Source organism: Aquarana catesbeiana, linkage group LG02, assembly GCF_042186555.1.
Source record: "Aquarana catesbeiana isolate 2022-GZ linkage group LG02, ASM4218655v1, whole genome shotgun sequence".
Taxonomy (NCBI): Eukaryota; Metazoa; Chordata; class Amphibia; order Anura; family Ranidae; genus Aquarana; species Aquarana catesbeiana.
This window is the reverse complement of record NC_133325.1, coordinates 321,700,098-321,719,499: the sequence shown is the minus strand read 5'-3', so window position 1 is coordinate 321,719,499 and position 19,402 is coordinate 321,700,098. Positions and strand designations below refer to the sequence as shown.

The 19,402-nt window shown below is 42.7% G+C and overlaps 1 protein-coding gene across 2 annotated transcripts in view; it reads right to left on the bottom strand.

Moving 5' to 3' along the window:
• Positions 1 to 1,832: 1,832 nt before the first annotated feature.
• Positions 1,833 to 19,402, bottom strand: part of TBC1D8 (TBC1 domain family member 8) — a 134,046-nt gene continuing 116,476 nt past the window's right edge. For both annotated transcript variants that reach the window (XM_073614778.1, XM_073614779.1), the window contains exons 17-21: positions 10,730 to 10,970; positions 10,473 to 10,538; positions 8,120 to 8,209; positions 5,274 to 5,374; positions 1,833 to 3,161 (exon numbers count right to left, since the gene is read on the bottom strand). In XM_073614778.1, coding sequence (XP_073470879.1) covers positions 2,718 to 3,161; positions 5,274 to 5,374; positions 8,120 to 8,209; positions 10,473 to 10,538; positions 10,730 to 10,970 — 942 coding nt within the window. In that variant the 3' untranslated portion in view covers positions 1,833 to 2,717. The remainder of the gene's footprint in view (positions 3,162 to 5,273; positions 5,375 to 8,119; positions 8,210 to 10,472; positions 10,539 to 10,729; positions 10,971 to 19,402) is intronic.

The following is a 19,402-nucleotide window of genomic DNA, read 5'->3' as shown; positions in this document are numbered from 1 at the left end:
GAAGAAACTAGTTTCTTTACAATTTTTTTTGGATATTATAGCAAAAAGTAAAAAATACTGTTTTTTTCCAAATTTCTCCCTTTTTTTTTGTTCATAGCGCAAAAAAGAAAAACCACAGAGGTGATCAAATACCACCAAAAGAAAGCTCTATTTGTGGGGAAAAATTACATTTAATTTTGGTACGTCACACGACCGCGCAATTATCCGTTAAAGCAACGCAGTGCCGTATCGCAAAAACTGGCCTGGTTAGGAAGTGGGTAAATCCTCCCAGGGCCGAAGTGGTTAAATGATAGAGACAGAATATCAACCAAAAATCCAGAAAAACACATAAAACAAATGCTATAAATTAAGTTGAAATCAGTGATATAGTTACTAAAGCGCTGAAGTGGAAATTAATATATAAATTATGTGAGAATAAAATAAATATCAAAATAATACAGCTGCAATCAATCAGTGACACCCCATAACTTGTATATGAATAAATAGATAAAGTGATGCGCTCGTATTATCCAATTGATATCATACTACATCTTGTGCTTACAAAACATTTTCTAAATTAAGTGGATACATTGTTTAAAACTTGTTTTAAATCATGAGCAGTGAAACCTTAAATTGAAACATATAAAAATAATAATAAAAATACAATGTGTTCCGAACCTTCATATAAGGTTCCCTTAATAGTGAGAAACCCCCCAGGGACCTTGTTCCAATAAATATTGTTATGTAAACCTGTGCTCTTGTGAAATTGTGGTTAAAATAAAAAATAAAGTACAATACACCTCAAATACTGATTGTGATTAGTCCACTAATTAGAAGCAAAATGATACCTCCTCTTCGCTTTAGATCAGGGCTTTGTGAGTTTTTAGATGGATCAGCGGTGGATAGGCTCAATCCCGTTCATCCGCCGGCATGGATCGGTTATTTTACAGCTTCTAGTGTTCTCCCCCATATGAAACATAAGATTGGGAAAAAATTGCGCAAATATCAGCCAAAATATATGTGAAGCAAAGAACCAAGTATATTCAATCACATGTTCCCTTAAACATAGATCATATTTCCAGATATATGGTCAGTTACACTCAGCTCTGTGCTGCTGCTGATTGAATCACATGCAGACTGCACACTACCGAGAGCGTCACAGGCTCCTTCTCCCACAAGGAGCCTGTGATGCTCTCGGTAGTGTGCAGTCTGCATGTGATTCAATCAGCAGCAGCACGGAGCAGCAACAAATTTTAACTTTTCACCCTAATACCTGGTTGGGATGTAAATAGGGGGATGACTGGTACTACTGAATTAGAGGGTAGCCACAAAGGATTTTAAAGTGCACAAGAGTAGATTCTCTAGAACTGCGCTGATGTTGCAACACCCCACTGCTAGTGCTTGCCTCATATGCACTCTACGCCTAACTTTTTTAGACTAACCTATTTTTATGCTAGCACCTTATTTATTACAGGTATTTATAGAATGCCAAGAATTTTTCTCGCCTCATTGCATATCGTACATTCACATCAGTCCCTGCTCTCAAAGAGCTTACAGTTCCTATCTTATGTGCATGCATACAGAATTTTTTTCTTCAATCAAGACTCTTCTCAATGTTGGCGTTAGAGTTTTGTCTATTTGATTGTAGCTATCCAGCTCAATTGTCCTCAGCCTGGCTTTTGGAGTTATGCGTTTGGCTGGGCTGGATGTTGCAGGGGTAGCCTGGGTTTGCCTGTGGGGTGGTTTCCAGACCCCATTCTGGTAAAAGTTACCTGCAGAGTGCTTTCCAGGGTGAATCTCCTTCATTCAATGTCAATATACATAGCTTTAGTCAAATAATTATTTTTGGCAAATCATAATAAAAACTTGTTTATTGAAAAGTGCAGATTCTCACAGACCAACACAAAAAGCACAAGGTAAGTCAACTTGACATTTTTAACATGAATTCCAATGCAAATCAAACAGAATAAAAGTTTCAATTTCCAGCATTGAAACATTATTATTAGTGCAAACACAAAAACTCACATACAAAACAAAGAACATTGGACATAACCCCCAGCTATACCCCTGAATGTTTGGCATGCCAGATACTCCTTGAAATGGGACAGCTTGTTGCCTGGAAGTAGCAGGGGCAGCAGAGAACCTACAGTAGGCTTCTTACAGAGAGATGCATCAGGAGAAAGTACTTGCTATTAGTACAAGATTGAAAAACCGTCCAGTGTGCTTTGGTAACCCAACAATACAGAATGCCATATTGCCATATCTGTGTTATGTGCCTATTTTCAATATAAAATACAGTGTTCCAGAGTATTGGAGTGTATTCTTACTGCATATAAAGCAAATACAATAAACCTTTAAAAAACGACACTCATCACCATATAGGCTGACATATATATGGCTTATATGACTGAGGAGTTAAATGAATCTTCTACAATCCAGTAACAATTTTCATCCTACTCCACGCCAGATCCAATTATCTCCTTTCCTTTTCATGTGGACAGACCTTCTTCTTGACATATCAAAGGCATCAGGATACTGCGAGAAATGGAATCTGAAATTGACTGTTGATTTTGCAGACAACTCCTTTAGGCAGCAATTATATCAGATATTGCTGAACCATATTGATGAGAAGGACAAACACACTACATAAATAATTGCTGAAAGAGAGAGCACAAAAGTTTCCATCATGCTAGCTTCTCAGAGCCTTATAAATACAGGAGACAGGCATAGCCCTTTGTTCAGCATAACATGGATGGCTGCTGGCATGTCCCATTAATTTTGAGGCTGTACGGATTGCTCTTTGCATTTTCTAACTTTGGTTTCAGTTCCAATGGCTTCTCAAAAAAAATCACCAGTGATTGCTCTGTCAGAAGAGATGCCAGTATGTGTTCAAAGGACACCACCCAGTCTGCTTCACTTAGTGACAGGGATGGAGTAGGATGTGATGGAGTGCTAGCAGTCTCAGAGAAAACACAGTCTTGATCTAAGGAGCAGGCACCATTCTCCGAATCAAAAAACTCATCTGAGGCACTTCCTGAACTGATACTAATGCTGCGCTGCCCAACCTCTCCAATCTGAAGTAACAGGGTTGTCACTGTGGCAATGGCTTGGTACAGATCATTCTCCTCTGGGTCTTCATGAAATAGGCTATATAAGGTTTTGCAGAATTGTATAAATTCTCTCTGGAAAAAAGGTACAATAAAATTTAATATAAAAAAAAAAAAAGACAAAAACGCTCATACATTAAAAGAGTCTGTTACAAATAAAAATGGTTGGACATTTCTATTCTCTCATTTACCTGATACATACCAATTTAAGTCATAAAACCTATTCAGTCTCATTGCATATAAAGTCACTGCTAGCCCTGGTGGCTCTAAGAATTTCTTTGTAACAAATTCCCAACACCTTTATGACTTAATCACACAAGACCAGTCCTGGACACAGAGAGGTTCAATCAGGCACTGTGTGCAGCTCTCTGTATGTGAATCTTTTATATCCAATTCGGCTCCAGAGCAATTTTTTTTTGTCGCATACGTGTAAAAAATTCAAATTTTTGGCAATAAAATTATTTCATCCTCCAGAACATTATATATTTTCTGAAAGCAGAGGCCCTGTAGAGTAAAAAGTTGACAGTTGCAAATTTCTATGTCACATGATATATGCGCAACTGTTTATTAAATGCACATTTTCAGGAAAAAATATAATAAAATAAATTTTAGTGCAAAAACACGCCATATAATTACCCATTGTTGGTTAAAATATAAAATATGAGGTTGCATTGAGTAAATAGATTCCAAACATTCCATGTCTTAAAATTTAGTGCGTCTGCGATATCACCAAAAACCACCATAGGTGACGCTTTAAAAGCATTTACAGATCATCAGTTTAGAGTTAACTAGGAGCCCTTGTGCTAGAATTATTGTTCTCACTCTAATGTTTGTGGCAACATGTGACACGTGTGGTGAGGCTCTGTGAATGTGATCAGCAGCTCTGGAGCTGCTGCATCACCTTCACTTTGAAGCCGGAAGCCGGCTACACAAAACCTGCACAAGCTGATGGCTACTACGGTAGCCTTCGGATTGCGATTGAAGGTTCTTCATTGGAGGTACGTAGTTTGTCCAAAGAGCTGAACTGGATATGCCTACATTATGAAGCTGCAACTTTAATGATAAGTAACTCTGGAGCCTGCTCAGAACCTAATAGTCCAGAAGTTGTTGTTGAACCACTTGAGGATTTTGAACGTAGAAGATGTCCTAAAAAAACTGTACTGAAGGTGTAACATGTTACTTTGGAGCAGCCGACCTTGCCTCCCCCCACCCACCTGTGACAGCGGGTGGTGGTTCTTTTCCCTGCACCTGTTAAAAACAGCAGGGCTATGTGCCCACACAGCCACATCATTCATTTGCAGAGTTCTGTGAATGAACTACAAGTCCTATCTCCCACCACAGCAGACGGCTTGTAGTTCTCAATGAATTGCGAGGGTGCTGGTGAGCATCCTTATAGTTTATTGATTCTTCCTGCATTTCAGTAGCTGTCTGCCCATACAGGAGGTACGGGCAGACAGCTGTACTGAGTGCCTGCAAGAGCCTGACATTGCACCCACGATCTACTGATGTGCAATGCTTTACAGGCTGTAGTGTAAAAAAATAATAAACGCACATTTTTTATCTTCAAAATGAATGTGCATTTATTTATTTATTTTTTTCTACAAAAAGGTGTACTTCGACTTTAAAGTTTCTGGGACATGCTGCCTTTATCTCCTTGCAGCTATTGCCAGCAATTACCAGCTGATGAAATGGCAACCAGCAACTGCTTTGTATTACATAACAGGAGTGGCTGTCAAAATAGAGTTGCTCCTGTGCAAAATGACAGATAGTCCACAAATGTCACTGGGTAAACACATTTATATAAAATATGGGAGTTTTCCTTCCTGCTATATGGATGTATATGCATATTTTATTATGTCCTATTATGGGCTAATCCGTTGCAAAAATTCCTCTGTGAGAAACCTCAGATAGAGGCTACCCAGATTTGACCACTGGACAACATAATAATGTAAGTTTGCGGATAGTAGAGCTGATGCCCCTGTATCATTGCCCCAGACCTTTTTTTTTTTTTTGCTGCTTTGCAAAAAACATTTATCCCTTTTTATAAATAAAGAAAGTGTGGTACAAAGACAAACAAAAAGCTGTCAGATATAACTCTTCCCCATGAGATAATTTTTTTAGGTTCATCTATGAATGAAGGGTGAACCAAGGACACAGACATGAAAAAAACAACAAAGGTTCTGTTACCTGGGTCATTTTTGGTATTTCCTTTTCTGTGTTCTTATCCTTCTCTCTAGCCAAGTCTTTAAGCATCTGCTTTAGTTGTTTCTGGTAGTCTTTTTCCTCTCCTGCAAAAAGAATATTCTATATAATTCCATGCTAAATCTAACAGGATCCATGCCTAACAAAAACACCGCATTCAATCTTAGGAAATTGTACATGAACCTCCAGGCTACACACGATAACATTGGATCAAGGTTGGTGGTTATCCCTGATGCCCCAAGGCATTTGATTCAGTGGAGTATGGCTACTTGTGGGAGTGCCTTCGTAGATTTGGCTTTGGCCCTAGGTTTGTTAAGTGGCTTCAACTCCTGTATCAAGCGCCCACCGCCCGGATCCAGGTAAACGGAAAGACAACTAGTCCCTTTTCTCTGTCCCGAGGTACCCGCCAAGGCTGCCCCATCTCCCCTATGCTGTATGCGCTGGCCGTAGAACCACTGGCCATTGCCATAAGGGCACAATCTGAAATACTGGGCCTCCGCTTGGGACAAGTGACTGAGGTGCTTAGTCTCTATGCGGACGATATGCTTCTTTACTTGGAAGATGCAGGCCCTTCGCTAACCTCGGCCTTACACCTAATTCAGCGCTTTGGTACTTTCTCGGGACTGCAGATAAATTGGTCCAAATCCCAAATCCTTCCTATAGACGATACTGCCCCTACTGCCGCACAGGAGGCTCTTCCCCTGGTTAGGACCGCCCAATTCAAACATTTAGGCGTACAGTGCTCCCGTTCCCTCGCAGATTACACACGTTTAAACTTGCAACCGCTATATGATCTTCTTAAAAAAAAGACACAGGTCTGGTCCAGACTCCCTCTTGGAGTCATGGGCTGTAATTAACCTAGTAAAAATGATTCTCCTCCCCAAAATACTCTACCTCTTTTGGCATGCCCTGCTATACATCCCAGCCCACATGTTCAGAAACATGGAATCCATTCTCAACACGTTCATTTGGGGTTCCTCCAGGCACAAACTGTCATGGCAGACCTTGAAGAGTCCTGTCAATCCGCTCTGCCTGACCTAGCATTATATTACATCACCTCCCAATTATCCCATTTTTACTACCTCAACAGACATGACAAGACCTGCTACTCCACACTAGTGTGTATGGCGGCTACTGATGTAGTGGTCCATCCCTTCCAGATACTCTTCTGCAAACACCGGGGCCTCTCCCGTTTAGGTGACAGGCGACATATGCTATCACATCACAGCAAAATCTGGCAACTAGCACAGATTAATACTGCCCCCCCCCCACATGCTCACACGCCACTTTGGGACAATCCCCACCTCCCAGAACTAATGACCATTCCGGACCACAAAATATGGATTACCAAGAGAGTTATATATCTGTCCCAACTTATCACTGAAGGTGCTGTTAAGCCATTCCAGGCCCTCAAGGAGGAATTTGATCTTCCCAACCATATGTTCTTTCGATACCTGCAGGTCCGACATGTCCTTCAATCTCAATTTAATGATTCTAACCCTGGGGTTGAGTAGGTGACCTTGGCAGATATGGTCCTTGGTGAAGATCCCAAGAAATTAATTTCTTTATTGTACAATCACCTTCTTCTACCCAAGGCCACCGCTCATGCATACCAGTTGAAAACTAAGTGGGAGACTGACCTGGGGGAGATTGAGGATGAGCAGTGGGGGGAAATACTGGAAATCTCTAAAAAAGTCTCACCTAAATTGTCACATCAACTCACCCACCTTTACATCTTTCATATGTCTTACATTACTCCTTCCGTCTATCCAGATACAAACCAGACACCGACCCAGCCTGCCCCAGGTGTGGTGATACTAATAGCACCTTTTACCACCTCATATGGTCTTGCCCACCCATCCAGCATTACTGGGCACAGGTCATCAAATTTCCTCATGACCGCATGGGCTCCCCCCTAACACTGCCCACGGCAATGCTTACTTGGTCTCCTTCCCTTATCTGAGAAAGAGAAGTACCTGATGATATTCCTACAAGAAACCTTATTCACTGCTAGAATGCAGATTGCCCTACTATGACTTAGACCCACCTCCCCTACTATTCAGCAGTGGAAGAGGGCCATGAATCTCACCCTTCCCTACAAAAAAGCCCTCTACTCTCACCGAGGCTGCCCTGGTAAATTTAATAAAATTTGGGATAGATGGCTGGATGACTCTTCTTCTAGTGCAAATAACTTTGTTTGGAATTATCCCAGCCACTAGTATGATTTGGAAGACAATTCTATGTGTCCTGTTATTCTATGCTGGTGCCTGTTGCACCATATATCTTGTATGTAATATCCTGCACTGACTTTCATGCTCAATAAACTCACATTTTGATTAAGAAAAAAAAATTCCATGCTAAATCTGCCAAATGTAAACCTAATCAGTATTATGATGCAATTTCTGGATTCTATTCAGAGGGAACATTGTATTATATAACATGGGTATATAGTTCATTCTGACTGCTGCATAAACTATACTCAAAAGAAGGATCTTGTATACAATGGATACAGGTGTATAAAACCATTTGTAACTAAAGATGAACTCTGATAGGCAGCAATATGTTCACCTACACTGGCCTCACAGCATAACTCCAATGTGATGTCAGAAAAACAACAGCCCTTTCTGTTAGAGGGGACCCTATAGTTCCACTGCTGGTCATATATTAGGCATATATAAGGCAATTTTTGGCAAATGATATCAATAATTCAAATATTCAACTAGTTTTTGCCTTTTTTTGCTATAAAAAGCTGGTTGAAACTGATCTTTGCTGCCACATGCTGTATCTCTCCCTGAAGATGTGAATACACTGTAAAATGTGAAGAAACATACCATTTGCTTTTGTAAGCTTCAGTGGTCTTGTAGTGGACAGAAGTGGTCCTTTTAGTGGTGACTGGCAGTCATGATCATTCTCTGTAAGAGCTAATTAAAAATATTCCATGTTTTATCACAAAGCAATCACAAATTATTTTTTTTGGGAGGAAAGATATACAAGTCTATGTTACAGAAACAGTTAAAACAGTCAAAGAGCATACATGTAAGTGTGGATATATTAAGCCAAAGTAGATAAACTGTCCAAACACTATAGGGGGAATACAATAATGCTGCTGCACCACTTTCCTGGCATTCATCACTCTTCTTAATGTATTGCACCAAATTCACAAAGCATTTGCAACACTTTTGGTTCCGACAGTGACTCGTGCATCAAATTCAGGTAGTTTTAAAATGCACCACATTTACATTGTGTCACATTGAATGCACCAAATGCAAAAGTTGCGCAAATTAAGACTAACTCTCCTTTGGCATACAGAGAGGAAAACTGACGCAGCATGAGCCAAATTCAAGTACAAGTTTGAGACAGGTATATGAATCTGGCACATTCTTCACCACTTTTAGAATGTATGAAAGACACTTTTGTAAAATCTGCCTGCACCAGTCTTTATGAATTCCAGGGTATATGTTCCTGTGTAGTTCACAATTCCCAAATACAATCCTTATGTTAAAAAAGGTAGCCACTTTACTCTAAATGGACATATTAGTTACTATATATACAGTTACGATAGAAAGGTCCACTAACAGATCAAGGAAGAAAAGTTTTTGTAATATGCAGAAGGAGTAATGTGCAGTGAACCATAGCAAAAAATCCTCAGTCATCTTTCATGGGACTAAAACACCATTTCTGATTTCCTTTTGCTGAACAATAATCTAATTAAAGGTCTCTTGCTTGAGAGGTAAGGCTACTCTCCAGGCTGCACCCCACACACAACCCATCCCCTTCGAGCCAATTGCTGGCATAAAAAAACATACCTGAATGCAACTAAATACCCAAATCCATAGTCGAGTGCCATAGTTACATAGTAGGTGAGGTTGAAAAAAGACACAAGTCCATCAAGGCCAACCTATGTGTGTGATTATGTGTCAGTATTACCTTACATATCCCTGTATGTTGCGGTCATTCAGGTGCTTATCTAATAGTTTCTTGAAGCTATCAATGCTCCCCACTGAGATCACCACCTGTGGAAGGGAATTCCACATCCTTGCCGCTCTTACAGTAAAGAACCCTCTACGTAGTTTAAGGTTAAACCTCTTTTCTTCTAATTTTAATGAGTGGCCACGAGTCTTGTTAAACTCTCTTCTGCGAAAAAGTTTTATCCCTATTGTGGGGTCACCAGTACGGTATTTGTATATTGAAATCATATCCCCTCTCAAGCGTCTCTTCTCCATAGAGAATAAATTCAGTGCTCGCAACCTTTCCTCATAACTAAGATCCTCCAGACCCTTTATTAGCTTTGTTGCCCTTCTTTGTACTCGCTCCATTTCCAGTACATCCTTCCTGAGGACTGGTGCCCAGAACTGGACAGCATACTCCAGGTGCGGCCGGACCAGAGCCTTGTAGAGTGGGAGAATTATCGTTTTATCTCTGGAGTTGATCCCTTTTTTAATGCATGCCAATATTCTGTTTGCTTTGTTAGCAGCAGCTTGGCATTGCATGCAATTGCTGGGCCTATCATCTACTAGGACCCCCAGGTCCTTTTCCATCCTAGATTCCCCCAGAGGTTCTCCCCCCAGTGTATAAATTGCATTCATATTTTTGCCACCCAAATGCATTATTTTGCATTTTTCTACATTGAACCTCATTTGCCATGTAGTTGCCCACCCCATTAATTTGTTCAGGTCTTTTTGCAAGGTTTCCACATCCTGCGGAGAAGTTATTGCCCTGCTTAGCTTAGTATCGTCTGCAAATACAGAGATTGAACTGTATATCCCATCCTCCAGATCGTTTATGAACAAATTAAATAGGGACATTCTGGCCATGAATATGTTCTGTGCCCAGAAGGGGAGGCTCTTTGCGTGACCACAATATGAACATTTCCTACTGGCTGTCCAGCAGCGGGGTCTTCTAAAAAACAACCCCTAAGCAACAACAGCACCCTCCAACAGGACCTGTACTCTGCATACAAGAACAAGGGTTACAAATGAGCACCAGCTGAAAACATGCATGGTCAGTGGTATGCGAGGAAAGGGATGGGAAATCCATTTATTAAAATGTTTTGGTTAATTCTAGCAGATAATCAGGTGTTATCCATGTTACCTATGGCTCTACGCCAACCATATTTAATCAAATTCTCAAAATCAGGTGCAGATTGCATATGTATGATCCCAATATTAGAAAAAATTAACTTACCTGGTGGTATATGAAGTCGGTACAACAGTTTGATCTTTTCATTCATCTCACCGTTGTATATGATATCTGAAGAACAAAACAACATTTTTGTTGCATTTCTTATTGTTTTGAAGTACACAATCGCAAAATGTATAGGACTTACAAAAAAAAGTTTATTACACAACAAATTGCAAAACACATACACACAGAACACTCTAAGGTAACCTGGTAGACCTAGGGAACTATTGGTATTCTTAAATATTTTTAATTTTATTCACCTAAACACCAAGCAAACGACTTGAACTCAATGAGCTGGTCCTGGTTTTCATCAAGCAGACGGAACATCCTTGTAGCTAGAACCTCTATTTGTGGACCCCATGCCCAGGGTGAACATAGCCTGAACAGTGTCACAAACTGCCGACTGTCAATTTTGTACTGTTCTGCATAGGGTCTGCTGGGGTCATGGCGTGCCAGTGACGAAGACATCTCTTCCCAATAACAGCAGATGAAATGTTCTCTCTGAAAAAAACACAATACAAAACATAATGAATTCAAATTCCTGTGTTACGTGGAAAGACTTCTACCTGTTTTAGATAGCTGCTGTCACAAGATTGCAAAAAACAACTTTAAGATTAAACAATAAACCTCTAGCAGGAACAGCACTATCTGCCCAACCAAAGCTATCAAAATTAATCCAAAACTGAAAAACATAATATTATAAACACTCTACCACTCCAAAACGTAATTAAATGTTTTTAAATAAACTCACAGTTCATATGAAAGTCCACACTTCCAGTGCTCAGTATAATGTGCTGGTATGCAGTGTGTGGTGTTCACTCCCAAGTGATTCCCCACCTCCCCCGACTTCTCCCACACTCACCAGAGAGACAGGACCACCTTGCATGAACAAGCGAGTCAACGGTGCTTGTATCTCCCAGGGATGGATAGTCTCTTGGGTCCAATGTTCTATGTTGTCCCTAGGACGACTCCAATGTGCCCAGAGAGCAGTCTGAGGTATGTATGCAAGCTCAGACAGAAAACAGGGGAAAGCTTTCCATGGTGACATAATAGTTTATGCTTGATAAAATGCAAAGATAATGCACCTACAGTAATATGACAAAAATTTGAGTATAGCCTCATATATTAATAGATACTATATAATATAAAAGTACCATCATCCAGGTTGATATATGAAAAATTTGGAAGGTGGGAGGGCAGTTGCTGACGCTGACCAACACACATGACCACCTAAAGCAGTGGTTCTCAACTCCTGTCCTCAGGGCCCACTAACAGGCCAGGTTTGCAAGATAACAGAAATACATCACAGGTGATATCATTTGCTGCTCAGTGATTGCAGTGTTCTAGTCTGCATCTCCTTAAGGTAATACTTAAAATATGGCCTGTTAGTGGGTCCTGAGGACAGGAGTTGAGAACCACTGACCTAAAGTGATTAATGGACTATCTCGGTACTGATACAATGACAAATTTAATCTGATAAAAAATCAAATTTTAATACATATAAAACATACAAAGTTATTAAAAAATACACCACAAATAACTAACTACTAACGGGTTCCCCCGTAGAGTTTCTGTTGGAGTGGAGTATAAGTTATTTCCTCTTTGTTGGTCAGCGTCAGCAACTGCCCTCACATTCCCACCTTCCCACTTTTTCACCTACAGTAATAGTAATATAGATCACTTGTAACCAGTAAATGCCATCGTAGTGCGTGATCAAAATACACTGAGCACTGGAATATGAACCTTTGAGCTTATTTCTGTTTCAGTTGTATTTATTGAGGTTTTATAACATACAAAACAGTTGTACAATGTACAAAGTTTAAAGAGGAAAGCTGGATCACAAGGTATAGTGGTACATACAAAATTTGCAATACAGAACGCATGCCTAATATTGCATTAAAACACTACAAAGAGTACCAAGGGTGATAAAGTATAGAAATGGGACAACAAGGTCCAAAATTCACCCCTGCATCACCAAAAATGAGCAGTTAGGGTGCGTGTCCATCAGATAGATCATAGCCTGTATGGCGTCAAGCCTTTGCCGAGGGGCAGCGGGCTCAGAAAAGGCACATGCCGTCACATGGTACATAGCACCCTGCACAGAGGGAGCCAAGAGAGTCTAGTCAAATAATGATGTGTACCTTGAGTTTATTTAATAACATTTAATGATTTTTGGAGTGCTAGAGTTTTTATATTTGTATGTTTTCCATGGTTTTGAATTCATTTATTGATTTGATTGGCGGATAGCGCTATTTCTGCTAGAGGTTTATTGTGTAACAATACAGAACATAATCACTCACTTAAATTAAATATTCTTCTTTACAAAGCAAAAAGAAATTGCATAAAACACCAATATTCCAATATTCATATGAAATCCACACAACAATCTTGAGAACCAGAGAAGGACGACATCTTGGAATACACATATTGAAAGCTGAGGACAGGAGGGCGTGGCTTAGCAATGGCCGAGTGAGAAAGCACTTCTGGAGAGCTCCTGGCAATACCCCTCTTTAACCTGTAATCTGACGGTAATTACACAGCGAATACAAGGCATGCTATCGACCAAAAGGTACAGGACACGTTCATCAGCCAGCGGTTCCCGGTCCTTAACCCCCCGGAGTGGCATCAAACGCTATTTCAAAGACTCACAGTCGGTCTCACCAGGCGCCATTGCGACGGCACCACGTGTGCACCCTAGGACAGAGACAGACACGCTGGACTTACTAGCCTCTCCCTACACCTCTTCAGCTCAGGAAGACATGGCAGGATCGTCCCAACGTCAGAGTGGCATCCCAGATGATCTCCGGAGCATACTACAGGCCCGCCCCAATAAAGCTTACATTGGGGCCTTGCCCTCACGATCAGACATGGAGTCCCTTATCTTGAGAGTGGAGGAGGCACACGCTCGGGACATTCAGGAACTGAGAACAGGGATACAAGATCTCACAGAAAGAGTGGACAATGGCGATCTGACGATTTCGTCTCTCACACAGCGGGTACTGGCCCTGGAACGCTTGCAGGAGTCACAGGTCTCACAGACCATCGACCTACAGCTGCACACGGAGGACTTGGAGGACCGCAGCCACCGCAACAACTTGCGGCTGCGGGGCATTCCAGAAGCCACAGGATCGGAGGACTTGGCAGCGTCGGTTACAGCTATTTTCCACAAAGTCCTAGGTACCACCCCACCGCAGCTGGAGCTGGACCGGGTACATAGAACTCTTGGGCCTAGGTCGCCGGACCCGGACAGGCCACGGGACGTGCTTTGGAGGATCCATAGATACACGCAAAAAGAACTCATCCTCTGCAAAGCATGGGAACAAGGAGAAGTGGAGTTCGATGGAGCCATAATTAAAATACTTCCAGACCTATCGAGAGCCACGCTGCAACGGAGAGCCCTACTGAGACCAGCGCTAGAACTGGCCAAGAGACAGGGATGTACGTACCGCTGGGGATACCCCTTGGCGGTAACATTCCAAAATGGAGTATCCTCATTCACCTTGCGCTCGCCTGTGGACTTGCCAGCCTTCTTCGAGTACCTGGACACAGAACTGATTCAGGTCCCAGACTGGCTGGCTTTCATCCCCAGGATGTCGACCCGCTCGGGACCCAACACCCAAAGGAACCACCAACCTCCCCGCCAGCAGAGATCTCGTCGGAGAGCCCGTACAGTGTCTGCTGAGGATTCCCGGGAAGCGTGAACATGAAGGACATCCAAGGATCGGGCATCAGTATATGTTTAATTTCATTTTCTTTCATTTTGTTTTCTCTCTACCCCTGCTCTGTTGACTGAGCCCCACACGCCAATAAGGGTGGTCCTGCAGTATATAGAACACTTCTGTCTCCCTGGAGGATGCTGACCGGGCTGCACTTCTGTGCGATCTCCCCCTCCCTCTCTCGCACTTCAACACCACCGAGCGTGTACTGTTTCACAATGAGGGGAGCACAGCATCATCACCCCAAGGGAGCGAAGGCAATCTTTTCTTCTTGCAAGGTCACCAGACGCTGCACACAAACAGGGAGCTGCAGGTGACGTGGCGCTGAGTCGAAAACACATGTAATTTAGGACTGCACTGCACTTCGCCTCCCGACGAGGGTCACGACCTCGGAAACACGGAGACACACAGGTATGACCGGTCACATGTAGCGGTAGAGAACTCTTTGACTAGCAAACCCACCGGCACCACAGCCATGGGTAATACTGAACTGGAACTGTGACACCAAACTTCCGGAATCGGAGAAAACACTACTACCTCCAGGGACGAATGCTGGTGGGTGTACCCCCCTACCTCTGACTCTAATATGATTCCAATACTCGTAATGGAGGTTACGGGTGAGTGGCGGGGGGGGAGGGGGTATCCCTCAATGGAGTTCACCGGACTCAGGTATAGGACAAAGCATAGATACTGGAGTGGTATATGCATTTAACTAGTAGGTTTGGGTGTGAGCCATACCCATGTCTTTCACTGTTTACGTGTGAGAAGGGAGGGGAGAGTATGTAGACACATGGGAGATCATAAGCTTTGATAGATAACATGCGGCTTTCCCCCGTCTTAAGCCCTTGTGTGGACCCCCCACCCCCCCCTCGGGAACGAGGGGTACCTCCGCAGACAACATAGACCAGTGGGCTCACAAGTTTAAGTTCATGGTTTTAGTAACTATGCAGGGATGAAGACTTTATTGTTGTTATTATGCTTTTGCCTGAATTAAGTGTAAATGACTAGAGACAACTTGGTCATGCACACAATATTTTATTTTATAATTGATTCCTTTTATTTCTTTCACAATATTTCGTACCTTGTTTATATAAAGATTAGCTTCTGCCTTATAATATCTTGCACAAAACCCGTCAACATACTTACTGAGTCATATACAGTTATAAACGGGGATGGAGAGGGGTGGCAGGTAGACTCCTCGCTGGTTATTGCTTTACACAACCCCAATTAGGCCAACGCTCAGTTACCAGATTTGTCCTGGTGAGCGTCATAGCACTATCGTGCGTCTGTACTAGAACAACTAACTGTACTTAACTAGTACATCTTAGACTCTAGCTTCTTTCTTGTCCCAACTACCCTTTCTATTCTACATCTCCCCTCACCTAATCCCCTCCCTATTCTCCTAACCTTCCCCACCCCCTCCCTTTCCAATCTAGGGAAACATGGAGGCGGTGAATATATTCACATTAAATGCAAACGGCTTAAATGTGCCGGAAAAGAGACGTATGCTGCTACAGGATCTAAAACGCAATAGAGCAGATTTGGCTCTACTACAGGAGACACATTTTAAAAATAGTAATCTCCCTATATTGAAAAACACATTTTTCCCAACGGTATACCACTCCACCAACGGGTCTACCAAGACCCGTGGAGTGTCCATACTCATCGCCAGCAGAGTACCTTGGAGATGCGCAGAAATATTATCAGACCCAGAGGGAAGATATCTGTTCCTCAGAGGTGAAATCGGGAGGGGGCACAGGTAACACTTGCGAACATCTACGCGCCTAACAACCACCAAGATCGTTTTATCAATAAGACCATAGAGACCCTGCTGGAATTTTCTAGAGGTCACCTTATAGTAGGAGGCGACTTCAACGTCCCTCTAATTCCCTCTGAGGACACTTCCTCAGGAACTTCCTCTATCACCTCCATTGCGAGGAAACGAATATCCAGGACACTACACAAGGCACAATGATCGACGTTTGGCGACTCCTACACTCAACCGAATGGGACTACACTTTTTATTCCAATCCTTACAAACAATACTCCAGGACTGACTATTTTCTACTCCCTCATGCCCAATTACATGCTCTTCGAGACTCCAAGATTGGTTCCATCACGTGGTCTGATCACGCTCCTGTCCTACTGACCTATGCCCTGACTGACAACCCTACTGACAGACAAAAGACTTGGAGACTGAACGAAAGTCTCATGCAAGATGATGAGGTACTTACAGACGTCAAGAGGGAATTAGATTGCTACTTCCAAAACAACTACACCCCTGATAGTGATCCTGGAATTGTTTGGGAGGCACATAAAGCGGTGATCCGCGGAGTTCTGATAAAGCATGGAACATGCATTAAACGAATAAGATCGGCCCAGATGACAACCCTCCTGCATGATTTACATTTGGCAGAGGCAAGACACAAAGACGCGCAGACATCAGCGTGGGAAGCGGAAATTACGCTTCTACGCAATAAAATTACTGATCTAATGCAGTTTCGAGCAAAAGCCGTGTTACAAATATGCAAACACGTGACGTATGAATCAGGGAATAAATGTGGCAAGGTACTAGCCAAATCATTACGAGAGCAAGTCTTAGCGAACTACATCCCCCACATTATGTCGTCTTCTGGCCAGAAGATTACACTGCCTCAGGCGATAGCAGCTGAATTCAAGGAATTTTATTCCTCCCTTTATAACTTAAAACAGCAACCAGTATCGCATTCGCAAATAGAAGACTATATAATTAAATCTAACATGCCTAAACTACCTGCTGAGTTCAGGGAGTTACTAGAAGAACCTATTACCATGGAAGAGATCCAGAAAGCAATTGCATCCATGAAATTAGGGAAAGCTCCGGGACCGGACGGCTTTACGGCCCTATACTACAAAACCTTGCTACCGTCCCTGGGCGAACCCATGCACAAATTCTTTAACTCACTCGATTCTAGCACTCATTTCCCCAGAGAGACACTGACAGCACATATCGCAGTGATACCCAAGGAAGGGAAGGATGCGACGTTGTGTGGGAGTTATAGGCCAATTTCGCTTCTCAATATCGATCTTAAAGTCTTTACGAAAGTACTATCAACTAGATTCCAAACATATCTTCCATCCATGATTCATCTAGACCAAGTAGGCTTTGTCCCATCTAGAGAAGCCAGAGACAACACAATCAAAGCCCTCAACGTCCTGCATGTAGTCAATCAGAATAAGACCCCCTGCATATTTCTAAGTACGGATGCAGAGAAGGCCTTTGACAGGGTGAATTGGCATTTCATGACTTCGGTTTTAAGACATGTGGGCTTGGGGACCAGGATGCTAAACTGGATTGCTTCAGTTTACACCAACCCCACAGCAGTAGTTCGGGCAAATGGGAATCTGTCTGCCCCCTTGGAGATCAAGAATGGAACCTGCCAGGGATGCCCGCTATCCCCGCTCCTCTTCGCCCTGTCACTGGAACCCTTCCTACGAACAATTGGGGCCCATCCAGATATTTCTGGAGTAACCATGGGTGAGACGCAGCAGAAAATCGCCGCTTACGCGGACGATATGCTGTTCACTCTCACAAACCCGATCATCTCTCTCCCCAACCTTCTCCATGAATTCAAAACATATGGGAATATATCTAATCTAAAGATAAATTTCAACAAATCAGAAGCCATGAGTATTGGGCTCCCACCACGCCTCCTCAACACATTGCAGGACAGTTTCAAATTTAAATGGACTACTACCGCCCTGAAATATCTAGGAACTTATATTCCCCCCAAATTGTCCCAAATATTTGCCATGAATTTCCCTCCATTATTGTCCACGGTCCGATCCCTACTTAAAACTTGGAGCACAGGGCTACACTCTTGGTTTGGTAGGTGCAACATCCTTAAGATGTGCATTCTGCCAAAGTTTTTATACCTTATACAGGCCCTTCCGATCCAAATACCCGCCAACTACTTTGACCAGACCAACACTTTGTTCCTGGACTTTATATGGGCACATAAGAGACCTAGGATTAACAGACGACAGCTCACATTACCCAAACTATATGGAGGACTAGCAGTTCCAGACCTTCGCAAATACCAACAAGCAACCCACTTGTCCAGACTCATTGACTGGAACCGCCATAGCACCACCAAGCTGAGGACCCAATTGGAACAAGCCCAATGTACTGTACCTTTAGATAGAGCTCCCCGGTGCCATGATTTATTACCTAGGAATATGAAGAATCACCCCCTGATAGGAGTTATCACACGAACCTGCTCATCTCTTTTTGCTAGATTACATCTTGAAATCCGTGAACCCTTGCACCCCCTGTATTTGTCTAACCTTATTCCATATTTTCTGTACCAGTGACAGGGTTGGGGCCTTTTTATTGGATTTCGCAAACAGCTGGGCCTCAAGATCCATAGGGATGGTCTCCACTCCAGAAGCAATCAGCATCATCTTTGCTGCTGAGCCCTGTGGTTCTGGAGTCATAGAGCCAACCAACTGCTGCAACTGGGACGCTATGTAGTACAACCAGGGGTTGGGAACCGCCAGCCCCCCGTTGTCCTTAGACTGCTGCAACTGTTCTAGCTTAATTCTGGGATGTTTGGTATTCCATAATAATTTACGAAAAAGGGTATTTACTATTCTGAAAATTTTTAGGGGAATTACTACCGGTGTATTGTGCAGGAAGTATAATAGTTGGGGCATTAAGATCATTTTAATTAAGTTGGCTTTACCTGCCAGGGACATTTTTAAGTTATTCCATGTGTTTATTTTATCTCTAAAACGTGAAAGCAAGGGGTATATGTTTAGGGAGCAGTAGTCTCCAATCCTGGGCGCTATTTGTATGCCCAGATATTTGAAACTAGTAACCAGAGGGATGGGGCAGTGGTCGGGAAGCGCAACCCCTTGATCTCCATCCAGCATCATCACGGCTGACTTGGACCAGTTTATGGTTAACCCGGAGTAATGACCAAACAGTTTTATTATAGACATCGCCTCTGACAGCGAACTGCACGGGTCCCCCAGAAAGAGTAACATGTCGACTGCGTACATTATTTTTTCATGCAGAGTTCCATATTGAAACCCTTAAATCTGGGCGCTATCCCTTATGAGGGCTGCTAGTGGCTCTATCGTGATCGCAAAGAGCAGCGGGGACAGAGGACAACCTTGCCTCGTCCCCCTGCCCAGAGCAAAGGCATGCGAGACTCTATCTGTCATTCGAATATT